Raw genomic sequence first — 13,369 nt, forward strand, 5'->3', positions numbered from 1 at the left:
TTCATTAGACAGTTATCACACATACACTGACAGTGAAGCTCAGCTTTCACCAGAAAAGCAAAGACAAGCACAGACGATAGTATTTCACCTGAGCACTGAGTAACGTGTACATTATAACAGCTACAAACAGTCATTCCTTCACCAGCCTCTCCTTTTTTAACCCTCTCCTAAAGTTAAAAAGACCAAACTTTGTCATGTTACTGAATTTATTTCCCCTGGTGGAGACACCCGAGACTGCTTCCATGAACATTAAGCATGCATCTCTATAGAGAAGCTCTAACACCATATCAACAATTCCATGTTGTCTTGAAGGCATTTTCTATCTGCCTATCATAGGACGGAGATGTAGAGGGCAGCCTATAACGTGAAAAAATAAGTTTTAAATTCAGTTGGGCAGCCCATCTTCCTGTGTGTCTGCTGTGTATTATTAGACATAGATTATGTTGAGCAATTCAGTGAGGTATTAGAATAAGCGTATTAATATAAACCTGTGATTTGCCTTGTAGCTGACACCATTACCTGTGCTGCTATTACAGAAAATGATTAACAATCACTGATCAGTGAGAATTGAGAATGCAATAATGCTGTACTATGTGTGAAAATGGCTGACGTGTGGAAAGTGTATTAAAACAGTAAGTCCTCAGCTTAATGTTTACTGACATTGTTGAAGCTAATTGAAAGTGAAGTTGCATTTAATTTACCTTACACTTGCAGGATTTTATCAGCAGTTTTTATTAGCAGTTAGCCATCTTTTTACTGAAATATTCAGAAAGTCTCAGTTTTAATTGATCAACAAATGTGGATTTTGTGATTTGTTAATGCAATTTAAACTAAACGTGACCCTACATAAACTACAATCAGCCACTGAAGAGCCATAGCAAGATCTCAGGTACTTTAATGCTCAAAGTCAAGCATCTTTAACTAAAAAAAAAAAAAAAAAAGAAAAGAAGTAGTGCTAAAGTCAATGACAACACGAACACTTCCAACGTAAAATATTTATTTCTAAATGAAACTTGATAACAGAGAGTGTCTTAAGACTAAACATACAGTGCAGCAAAACACAGACGAAAACAAATGAGAAATGAGTGGTAAAATCTATCCTAAATAGTTTTTTTTTGTTTGTTTTTTTACATTAGGATCAGATCCAGTTCTTCATGAAATTAGCCATATGACTGCTTCCAAAAATTAGCAGACAAGAGTCTATCGCCAGTTCCTGACAAGTCAAGATGGCATCTCTATAGATGAAATGTATTTATACATGAATTTCACACATTTGGTCCAACAACAGGCTCATGAAGAGTTTAAATGTACACGATACAGGAACGGTGTACCAGGAACTCAGTTCCACAGGCTTCACATAGGTTTATGCTACTTCATGGAGCGCTGATGTTTTTGCTTGTGCTGAAATCTTGCATCGTGGTTTACCCCAGTTACAGTTACAGCTAATGCATTTGTAACACATCCTAAAATAAATGAATATTCATTTATTTTCTATACACTCAAAACAGATTTTAATTCCTCTTTATACTGACACACTGTAGCCCTATAAATGGCTAATACTATCAACAAATTAGGAGGCATTTGCTAATACATGCTCTTCTGTTAACGCAAAAAAGCTAAAAAGCTCAAGTCTCCCTGGTTTGAGGAAAAGTCAGAGGCAGCATTAAGTTCATTCGGAGCTGGGTTGCTGCCCGTCACTCATTGCTCTCTTCCCCTGAATTCATATTCAAATAAAACCAAACATACAAATAACCTACAAACAAAACTCCACACTTCCAGAGTTATTTCTATTTAAACCAAATAAATGAGCATCCTGAACCTGTTATACCGATGCTGGTCGATGTGCGTTCTGATGGCAACATGTTCTAAGGGAAATGGTAGGATAGGTTGGATTTACACGGATCCACCTGCTGTAAAATCATGACCCTATGGGCAAGGACGTGTTCCAGGGACTTTGTGATCTCTGATCTAGCATTAAGTAGCTGTGAGGAGACACATGGATAGTCACCAAGTGGCATGGACTACACTAACCAGTAAACCACCTCCGGAGCAGGAGTCTTTAACATGGTAACTGTATAGATAGAAGACGAACGTGGTTACTGGTTGTTGTTTTTTTCTTCTTTTCAATACGACATATAATGACAAGCAAGCAATCCAGCCTAACTCGATTAACCTTATATGCATAGAAGATGAGATGCTTAGAGGCTTGGAACTATTAAAGTTTTTTTTTTTGTTTTGTTTTTTTTTATCCCTGGTTATCGTGCCACTATACTTGAGGATAACACTGTTATAATATTCAGTGAAACCTTCATTTAAACTCTCTCGCTTTTGTCCGTTCGGCCTTCCAGGAATACGAGAGATGAATGAAAACACTGAGCTAAAATGTCTAGGAGTCTGTCCGGCTCCTGAAGCAAGCAGGGGTTAACATACATTTGCACACTTACATCCTACATAAGTACATAAATATACACGTACATTTGTGCATATATATGTACAGAGACACTTAATATGGACATACATATAATTCCATATGTGCACACATACACAAAGTTACAGCATACACTGAGAAATGTTAAGTGCTAAATTCCAAGGATAGCTACTGCATACCCAGGTTAGCATGCTGGGCCGCCATGGCTACGGTAATACTGGTAGGCAAGATAACGCGGTTTGTTAACAACACACACTTTACTCAGTTCACCCTTCATGCTTCCAATAGTCTGGTTGTGATATGATGGTTTGTTTGTTTTTTTCCTTTTGGATTCTTGAGATTTGTTTGGGTTACAGCAGCTATACAGAAAGGCGGAGTCCAGAGTCTGGTGAGAGGCTAATGGGGCGAAGCTTGTGCTACAGGGGCAGCCTCACACCTGTCACAATCTGTCAGTCAGACAGAATCTGCACAAAGGACATAGGGAAGACCCCTTTCCTGTCCGGCTGACCCTCTATGTGTCCAATCTGGGAAAAGACCAAGAAAATTTTAGAAAAATAGTGTGAAATGTATTTTGCTTTTAAATGTGCATCCAGAGATTCAGGAATGTCACACTCACCCACCACTCCTGGTCTTCTTCTCCTGTAACAATGATCACCTCTCCTTCACTAAAGGTCAGCTCATCATCATTGTCCGCTTGGCAATCGTAGATAGTCTTCACCCTCTTGATTTTGCTCTTCCCCTAATACAAACAAAATGTATTTTATTGTCAGCCGAAGACATCAACTCAACAACAGGGGTAAACACAAGTCAGCTCAACATTAATTAAAAGAGTAAACTCAACAAGTCAACTCAACTAGTCAACTGAAATCCTCAAGTCCACATGTTAACTCAGCTCCATAAGTCAACTCCACAAATCAGCTCAAGTCCTTAAGTCATTTCAGCTCCACAAGTCAATTTAAATTCATAGGTCTACTCAACAAGTCAACTTATCTCACCAACTCCACAAGTCAACTCCAGAAGTAAACACAAGTCAACTCCACAAGTCAGCTCAACATTAATTTAACAAGTCAACTGAACAAGTCAACCGAAATCCACAAGTCAACTGAACAAGTCAGCTCAACTGCAACTGAAGTTCACGCCAATTCAGCTCCACAAGTCAACTCAGCTCCAGAAGTCAACTGAACAAACCATGAAATTAGCTCAAATATGGGCAAGGTTCTGTCACTGTAGCACCTTTGCCTTGTTTCCACATAACTCACCGTGTTTATTTTGCGGGGCAGAGGGACTGGCATCTCCACGACTCCTACTGGCGCACCGTTGGTATCCTCACTTGCCTGCCTGGGTGAAAGCTCTCCATGCTGGATTGGAGTTTGTACCTCTGCTAGCTGCGCCTTTGGAGTTGTCTCTTCTAGTGTTGTCTGTTTCTGGGGTGTCTCTGTAGCTGTGGACGCTGGGACTCTTGGGGCAAGATCTGATAACTGTGGCTTAGGTGGCAGATCCTTGAGTTGCGGTTTAGGGGGCAGATCAGACAGCTGGGGTTTGGGGGGTAATTCTGATAGCTGTGGTTTTGGGGGAAGATCCGAGAGCTGGGGTTTAGGGGGAAGCTCCAGGACGTGTGGTTTGGGAGGAATCTCAGCTGGCTGGGGCCTCTCAGCTGCCTGTGGGATTTTGGGTGGAGGCTCTGTGGGTCTGGTGATGGTTTCTCTGGTTGGAATGTCCACCACCTGAGTAGGTTTCTGCAGGACCTCTGGGCCCTGATTGGGTTTGTCCACTGAGGCGACAATACCTGGAGTCTTTCTTAATGCCACTGAAAAAGAGGGACAGCATATCCTTAACCTAAACGTTCCACACGTTGTCAGGATATCAGGAAGTCAACGTGACTGAACCTGTGATATAATCTTATAATCTTAATGTTTCACCACTAATCTGAACTTTGCCCCCACTGATGAAACAAGGCATTTCACATTCCATTGTAGACTGTTTAGATCATTTTCAGTGATAAAGCAATAAACACTCACCTTTTTGAGGTAGTTTAGGTAAAACTCTTGGACCAAGTGTTGATTTTGTATTACTAGAAGTAGTGCTGTAAGAGGAAGGGTAAAGCATTAAGAGTGGAGAATATTCTTTAATTGTGTAATTACGACACTAACTACACGTGCAGCTGTTACACACCTTTGCTGCTGCTGAATTCCTTCAAATTTGTTAGCTGGCGAAGTCCTATTTGCAGGTGGAGGTGTTAAATCACTCCCTGTAGTTAAAAAAAAAAAGTGGATATATTCATTCTCTTAAAAGCTAAGAAAAGAGGAAATGCAACAGGGGCAAACAGGTGATTTCTTTTGTAGTCAGTGAAATGGCGGGCAGTGGACAACAGATAACAGTTAACACTTCACTTCCTGTCAGGAAGCTCCAATATGTCAAACATATAATAGAGGCACTGGAGTGTACCCTTTACAAAACGTACAGTAATAATGAAAGTCATTAAATCACAGCTGTAAAAGATGCTCCCTGATGCTCATTGTTGACTTTCATGAGGGAAATTAAACTGCATTATAAAAGGTAAACGGAACAGAATGATGTTCACCCACCTTTGCTCTGGGGTCCCTGGAGGACAGGGCTGGGGGGGTCTGAGAGAGTGCGTTTATGGCCTCCAGGAGGAGGTGGAGGAGCCCTCTTTTTAGACAGAGTGGAGCTGCCACTTGCACATGGCTGAGAACCCAGCGGGAGAGAGGTGGGAGGGCCGGCGGAGGGAGCTGGGGAAGTAAAAGAGAGAGTACATGAATTCTTCTGTCATGACTGCTCTATGCATTTAACCCTTAGGTACTGTAAATACTGTACATGCCATTGACAGCATGATTTTTATGGTATATTTTTTGATAGGTGCAAAGGCAAGTATCCAGATCTTGGAGATACCAAACAGTGCCTGCAAGCAACTACTGCTGTGTGGCCAGAGAGGTGACAAATGAGAGGAAAAAATAATGGGTCTGTTATGCTCTGAGGGCATTTTCCTAAAATGGTTTGGGTCTCATTCCCTTTCGAGTCCCTAACAATTAGTTGACTACATCATTAATAAAATTCACCAATGCTATATTAATGTGCTGAATATAATACACTACTGAGTCGGCAGAAGGGCTATATCTGCTGTACTTCTATACGCCCTGTACCATATGACATGTGGGACTATTTGCAATAAGTCCATTTCTTTTCTTTATAAAAGACTCACATAGACTGAACCAGATTGATTATAACAAGCCACAGGCAATCTGACTAAAACTATCAAAAGAAGAATAAATAGCAAACTCAAGATTTTGTCACATACACAGTAATATACAGTATATGGCTTGCAGTGAAATGGAAACCCGTGTACTTCTCTTTAGACTCTTTAATGCATATAAATAAAGTAAAATAAATGACAAGCATAATGCAGTGCTATGGCCTTTCATAGCAGCATACGGATGATTAAATATTTAAAATGAAAGATCCTACATGGGGAATGATTACTAATTATTATATTGTAATGTTATAATGTAGACGTCTCATGTATGCTAATGGTGTTTCTTGTGTAACCTGTGTAGCCTACTGATTTTGTACTGTTTAAATAAAGCAAAAAAAAAAAAAGGTAACACAATGCATTAAGATTCTTGTTATTAATTATAATTATTGCAAACAAGCCTCCTGGTGGTCCAGCAGCAGGATCCCGCGCTCTCATTGCTGTGGCCCGGGTTCAATTCCCAGGCAGGGAGCTAACCTAGCCACTGAAGGGTTCACTCTCAGTGTTGGTCCCAAGCCCAGGTTAAATGGGCGAGTTGCATCAGCAGGGGCAAAACCTGTGCCAATTTGAAACATGCGGACCAAATGATCCGCTGGGGCGACCCCAAATATGGAGCAGCCGAAAGAACAACAATTGCAAATAGTTAAAATTATTTCAAATTTGTGATAAAACAGGGCATTGCATTAAATAACCAAAAGTCAACAAAATATTATTTCATAATATAAAACGGTTATCATTTGTATAAGCCGTAATATCAGTACAAAAGGTGCATGAGGGCTCACTGAATGGTTTGATGAGAATGAAAATGATGTAAACCGTAACACACAGTTTGTAAGGTATAGTTTTCTAATAAACCGTATGTTATGATTAACCATAAGTCACCAAATCTCAACCCAACTATACATCTAAGGGAGGACACTGTCTGTGCAGAAGACGAAATATAGAGGGGCAAAATGTTTAATCCTCCACGTTTCTGTTTGACATTTAAATCTGTTATTGTCTTCTGTAATAAATTCTGACTGTTCTCCAAATAACAAGCTCTATAAAGCCCTGGGTAGCAGTGCATTCCTCCTGAGACCTCCCTCTGGATGTAATTGGTTTAAACATCACATGGTTGCTGTGTCCTTAACAAAGCAGCAGTTTGATTTCCGGGTCAGATGTACCAGCAGCACAGGCGTGTTACAGTTAAACATGTCTGCTACTTCTCTGTCTCTTATCAGAGTCTATCATCAACCACTACTACCGCCCACATCTCTCTCTCTCTTTGTGTGTGTGTGTGAGAGAGTGTGTAAGAGAGAGAGAAAATTTTAACTAAAATAAAAACAATTAACCCAATCCTAAAAATGTGCACCTAGTGTTAAAACTACTAGAAATGTACAATATTAATATCACACTATACACATTAAGAATGAGGTATTAAAATGTGGCAGCTGTTCAGTGGCTAAACTACTTAGCTCACAGCCTCTGCACCGCTAACAGTACAGAGGGTTTATGTAAAACAAACATATCACAGAGTTTTTGTTGTCTTCTAGCTTTTAAAGTATAGCAGCAGTCAGCCCTAGGTATAGGAGAGACAGCTCTTACGTGTAAATCATAGCCTGGAGCAAAACATTCCAGTTCCTTTGTTACACAAACAGACTATTAACGACAGAGCAGGAAATGGGTGTGTTTATGACACCTGATGATGGCTATGTAGACCTGCCCTGCTGAATTAAACCAAAACTTTTTTTTCTTCTTGTCTTTTTTTTTTTTTTATATCTCTGAACAATCTCTCACAAATATCAGGAAAACAAACAAACAGTACAAAACATCTGCCAGAAGTCTGTCTGTGCAAATGTAGCTTCCTTTTTGTAGAGTAAAGTTGTGGCTGTGTGATATTGTGTTGCAACCGTGTCACTTCCTCCCTAAGGCTATAAACGGTTACTAGCACAAAAAGAGAGAGACGCCTGAAGAAGAGCTGTCAGAGATACACTCTGCTGCACTATCATGCATGCTCTGTTCAGTGTGTGTGTGTATGTATTTAAAGGAATATTAGCTGTACCACTGTTCTGCTAGCATGTTTTACAAAATACCCAAGGCACTCGTTGCAGAAAAGACAGCTCTAAAACAGTAACCACTATAGCACAGAGAAAAAAAGATTACAACTGAACTGTGAGGGTTACAGCTGTGAAAAATTAATAGGAAGTCTAGAGGCTTTTGCTTTGAATGACTTTAGCACATCTGTGGCCACAGGACACCAGTTTCTCACACTGCTCTGCTGTGATCTTGGTCCAGTCTTCTTCTAGTCTCTTGTGCAGTTCAGTCACTGTAGCGGGTTTATTACCAATAACTTTGTTGTCAAGGATTTTCCAGAGGTTATCAGATCAGGACGTTTCGTTATTTCAATATTCCTAGCTTCAGGGAACTGTGTTACTTGCAGTGTAACAGGAGGCTTTGTCTTGATGATTGAGAGATGCTCACAAGGAAGGAACCGTTGCTGAATGAGGTTCTGATAAACATTTGACTTCACCCTGCCATGTAGCTGTACAAGAGGCCCAACTCCTGCTGCAGAAAACGATCTTCACTTTCAGCATGTTGTGTGGCACAAAGTTCACTTTAGTGATGAGGGCGAGTTCGGAGAAAGACTGAACCCAAAGTGTGTAAAAGATGCCAGTGAAAGGTGGAGGAGGACGTTTTGAGGGATGTTTTCTGCACTAGAGTTACTGAACTGCGAAGGAGACTGGAAGAAGAGTGGACCAAGATCACACCAAAGCAGTGTGAGAAACTAGTGAGCTAGACTTCCTGCTAATTTTTGACAGCTATAACTCTCACACATTTTACTTGTAATCTTTTTTTTGCTACAACAGTTACTGCTCTCTAATTTTGATCACTGTGTTTTCCACAAAATGAAGGTTTTTGTTGAAGTGCCTAGAATATTTCTCTCCTCTTTTTAGTTTAAACTATTATTATACAGCATTAATGCTAGTTAACCTCCGTTGACCTTGTTCTCTTTTATATACCCGTACCTTTGGCACTGCTCTTGGTGGCAGGAGTGGGCGTGTCCGCCCCAGGTGATGCGGGTGTTTCCGTGGACGTGCTGTAGACCGGGGTGGCAAAGGCACCGTACGAGAGCCGCTGCTTGTCCCTGTGGCTCAGGTATCCAGGCAGTGAGAGCTTCTCCTGAGGAGACACGCTGGACGAGTGGCAGAAGCTCTGCGGTCGCGGAGATCGCTCCTTCTTCACCGGACTCGGCTGCTGTCATCCAGAGGTTAAGGACATCCAATCAGCACTCAAGCACAGTCCACAAGCACAACTGTTTATTCCATCAGCAGTACTTAAAGAAGACTGTGTCATTTTTCAGTGCAGTATTAACACATCAAAAAATGGGTTTGTGTTCATTTTAATTAATATAAAAATGGTTAAAGATGTAAACTAGTCAAGTTAAGCTTGTATTAAGGATGGTTCTGAACAAAAGTTCTCTATTGTCCTGTGGCAGAAATATACAGTGTGTTGCATACGTATTCACACACACCTCAATATTCTGTCCTTTGTGTCATAAAATCCTAATGAATGTATATTAGTTCCAAGCTCTAACACTGCAAAATGTGGAAAATACTTATGCAAGGCACTGTAGGGAACAGTGGCACTGCCCAGGTGAAGTGTTGCTCACTAGAATCATGCTGCATTGTCAATCATGATTCATGCTGAATCTCATCGAAGGTTTCACCTTCAGATGACCTCCAGGTGTCATTTTGTTGGTTAGTTTCAAACCCACTTGTACAGCAGGCCCTTGCCACACTGTGATCATACAGTGCTGTATGTTTAGGATATCTGTAGTTAAAAGCAGGTCAATGATGCGAGGGTACCGGCTCTAACCTTATCATCCAGATCGTCATCACTCTCGTCAATCTCCTCGAGTCGCAGGTTCCAGTCATACTCCACGTGGACGTGAGGGTTGAACTTGCCAGCTGCTGCCTCCACTAGCTACACACACACACACTCAAAATCACACATTTCCAGAGCTACTGCTGTTCATGGTGTTTAAATATATTCGGATCTGGACACTTACTGGTTCCTCACACTGCACGTTTTTTAACCTCCTTGCGATGTCCAAGGCCGTCTCCCCGTTCTGATTGACTGAAATCACATTTTAAAGGAGTGTACCCGTTTCTCTAGAACACACTGACCGAATGCATGCATCATTAAATATGCAGTGTTCTCACTAACCTATATCGATCAGTGGCTTGCCCCTGAGTAACAGTTTAACACACTCCGGCTTCTCGTAGGTACAGCAGTAATGGAGCGCAGTGTTCCCGCTCTCCGTCTGCCTGTCCAGAGAGCCACTGTGGACACACACAAATACAAACTGACATCAAGAGACATTCATCTACATCGTTTGACTATATGAGACCGTACAGGGAGGGAGAGTACCTGTTTTGGACGAGGAAATCGACCAAGGGCAGCGAGGTCTGGTCCGAAGTCCGTACTGCGAAGTGCAAAGCCGTTTCCCCAGGATCCTGTCAAATTTATTTCAATAAATAATTTGATTTGATATTTAAACAAAAGTTTTCAACTTACAATATCATTACTTCATGCATAACTTATTATTTTGCATCACTTTTTAGCCTGACTCACTGTATCCTGTCCAGAATTTGTAATACTTTAGAAAAGAAATAGTCCATAAGAACCTTGTTTATAGTTGTAAACAATTAAAATCAATGAGAAAAAAAAAAAAAACAGAAAAAGGGAAATTTTGCAAAGTAAAAAATGCACCAAAATTCGATTCCCAGCCAGTTCCCAAACCCCGGCCACTGGATGCAGTGCCGGTCCCAAGCCCGGATAAAAAGGGAGGGTTGCGTCAGGAAGGGCATCCAGCGTAAAACCTGTGCCATGTTGTTGTGAGGACCAGTTGGTCCGCTGTGGTGACCCCTCACACACGTAGGGAGCAGCCGAAAGATCAACAACAATTATATTATATTAAAATATATTATTAAATAACATATTTTAGGGTGTCCATAAAAAGAGAGTAAACTTCAAGGATCGTTTTAACTTTAATTTTAAATGATTTTACTTCTCATTTAACCCAGCCGTGTGTGTAGATTTTAATCTGTCTTATTCTGTAGCAGGAAATGAACACCGTATATAAGATAAAAGCTTCTGCCGAATTAACAATATGGAAGTAAATAAAACACTATGTTGGTTTTAGGAGCTGCTCAATATTTGGGTGTACATAAGTAATTAGCCAACTTGTGTGATTTAGTCCAAACGGGCTGGAAAGCAGGTTGCGGGTGACCGAGGGGCTCTCAGATCCTCTAAAAATTACAGGTAGTGAAAATCCGATCTAATACTTCAGCTGTATATGCGGTCTGACCTTTTAGTTTTGGAGGAAGGGGCACAGACCATCAAACGTTTCACATAAAGGCCAAAAAGCATGTCGGTTACAGGTTGCATGATAAAATCCGGACAGAATCAGTTCAGCGGTCAGGGAAGACTCGTCCTTTTAGGGAAGGGGAGAGGGTTTCAAATATCGTTTTCTTGCAGCAAATCAAATAAGGATGATGGATTGAGCTGAGAGGTGTTCAGAGTGTGGAGCTGATCAGAGATGATTTCGTCTATAAGCCTAAGTGTTAACTTGGCATCTGACAAAGCACAAAATTCCCTACCAGTGAAGGAAAGCAGAGAAAAGGAAGTGAATCTTGTGTGACTCTCTCTCTCTCTACTCAACAACAACAAGCAACACGCATTTCGGACATGATTCATTTTGCAGTAAAACATAAAAAAATGCTCGTCACAAGCAGCATGTACAGAACAAGGTCCCAGATTTGCTCCAATGGCTTCGCTACCTTATAGTCTGCTCACAAAGCTGTTTTAATCGTAGACAGCGCACTAGAACTCTTTACTCAAGATATAATGACACATTTAGCCTTAAAGCAACCATTATGCAAGCTGCTATACAATCAATACATAGTTTTGTGAGCAAAAAAGTGCATCTAAAGATATTGATGTAATATTTATCTGATCAACAAATAAGTTAACATCCAACAGATTTAGTAAAACAGGGTTTAACTGATCTGTAAATGTTGCCTGAACAGAGTATGTAAGTCATAATAAAATATAGTGTTTATGTTCACCATTCAAGATAAAAACCAAAAATGTTTTTTTACTGGCACTTTATTTATGAATTTTTTTTTTTCTCCTGACCTTGGTCAATGAAAGTCAGTGTGACTGTAATAGATGATGTTGTTAATAAGATTTAATGTTTTTTAAAAAACATATCAGTCTGGTCCTAGAATTAAAAATTGAAGCACATAATATATATGATGTCTTGCATAATCATCCCATTGGACTTGATATTTTTGTAGCGTTACAATGTGAAATAATACGACTTTTATTGGTTATTAAAACAATTGTGGAATACGGATTTACCTAGATAGAACTTTATTAATCCTGAAAGTAATGATTTTGCCAGAGACATTTTGCTTCAGATTAACAGAAAAATAAATATAAAGGAAATATTAATGAAAAATAAATAAAAGAATCTATATAATATACCAAATGTATTCAAAATACAAAAAAGTATTTAAAAATATAAATGAAATATTATATATATATATATATATATATATATATATATATATATATATATATATATATATATATATATATATATATATATATATACAAAATGTATTTAAAGTACAAAAAAGGGTGCTAGGGAACTAGAGCATATTGCACATGGTATGATATTGCACATGGTATTATATTAACGTCCATTGTAATTATTATAAGTGGAAGTTTGATACTGTCATTGTTGAACTGATACTGTCTGCTCCCTACTGAAAGGGGAGGAGCGATTGAGTTTGATGGCCCCTGGTAGGAAAGCAACAGGGCGTATATACTTACAATACTTACGTACAATACTTTTTAATTATTATTTTTTTTACTACTTCATTGTCTGTACCACTTATCCGATCTATCCTCGGGTCACGGGGAGCCTGTGCCTATCTCAGGCGTCATCGGGCATCAAGGCAGGATACACCCTGGACGGAGTGCCAACCCATCACAGGGCACACACACACACTATCACACACTACGGGCAATTTAGAGACTCCAATCAGCGTTGAAGCATGTCTTTGGACTGTGGGAGGAAACCGGAGCACCCGGAGGAAACCCACCAAGCACGGGGAGAACATGCAAACTCCACACACACAGTGAGTGGGAGCGAGAAGCGGGAGGTGTGAGGCGAACGCACTGACCACTAAGCCACCGTGCCGCCCTTTGACTACATATCATTTGTTGTATTTCTATGTAGATTTTCCTATTTTAATGTTATGGGATATTTTGTGTAGATCCATGAATAATCCCAAATAAATCCAGTACCAGGACTATAAACTATAAAGCGCAGGGTGTTGTATGCGTACCTGTCCTGCCTCTGGGAATGGTTCCAGTAGCTCAACTCCGTCAGCATAGAGCTGCACGAGGCCCAGTAGGTCTCGAGTCCTGACCGCCTCATACAGGTCACCCTGCCTCGCCGTGGCTGTGGTAGCTGTGCGCCGGGCAAACCGATGCTCCACGTACTTGGCGTTGATGTACTCCTTCCTCTCAGTCCTTTGAGAAACATGGCTTCTCAGATATCACCAGTAATAGTATGAAATGTCACATTATACTAATGGGAAGCTGAGAGAGGGTGTACT

General features: G+C 40.3%; 1 protein-coding gene across 6 annotated transcripts in view; it reads right to left on the minus strand.

Moving 5' to 3' along the window:
• Window positions 1-980: 980 nt before the first annotated feature.
• The window catches only part of asap1a (ArfGAP with SH3 domain, ankyrin repeat and PH domain 1a), a 75,085-nt gene continuing 62,696 nt past the window's right edge, over window positions 981-13,369 (minus strand). For 5 of the 6 annotated variants that reach the window (XM_058394618.1, XM_058394619.1, XM_058394623.1 and 2 more), the window contains 12 exons: window positions 13,097-13,283; window positions 10,107-10,192; window positions 9,903-10,018; window positions 9,745-9,812; window positions 9,552-9,659; window positions 8,702-8,930; window positions 5,014-5,178; window positions 4,601-4,676; window positions 4,447-4,511; window positions 3,688-4,235; window positions 3,045-3,167; window positions 981-2,952 (listed from right to left, as the gene is read on the minus strand). In XM_058394618.1, coding sequence (XP_058250601.1) covers window positions 2,878-2,952; window positions 3,045-3,167; window positions 3,688-4,235; window positions 4,447-4,511; window positions 4,601-4,676; window positions 5,014-5,178; window positions 8,702-8,930; window positions 9,552-9,659; window positions 9,745-9,812; window positions 9,903-10,018; window positions 10,107-10,192; window positions 13,097-13,283 — 1,846 coding nt within the window. In that variant the 3' untranslated portion in view covers window positions 981-2,877. The remainder of the gene's footprint in view (window positions 2,953-3,044; window positions 3,168-3,687; window positions 4,236-4,446; window positions 4,512-4,600; window positions 4,677-5,013; window positions 5,179-8,701; window positions 8,931-9,551; window positions 9,660-9,744; window positions 9,813-9,902; window positions 10,019-10,106; window positions 10,193-13,096; window positions 13,284-13,369) is intronic. The other variant, XM_058394620.1, reaches the window with a different exon arrangement.

Source organism: Hemibagrus wyckioides, linkage group LG07 (genome assembly GCF_019097595.1).
Source record: "Hemibagrus wyckioides isolate EC202008001 linkage group LG07, SWU_Hwy_1.0, whole genome shotgun sequence".
In the NCBI taxonomy this organism is placed as follows: domain Eukaryota; kingdom Metazoa; phylum Chordata; class Actinopteri; order Siluriformes; family Bagridae; genus Hemibagrus; species Hemibagrus wyckioides.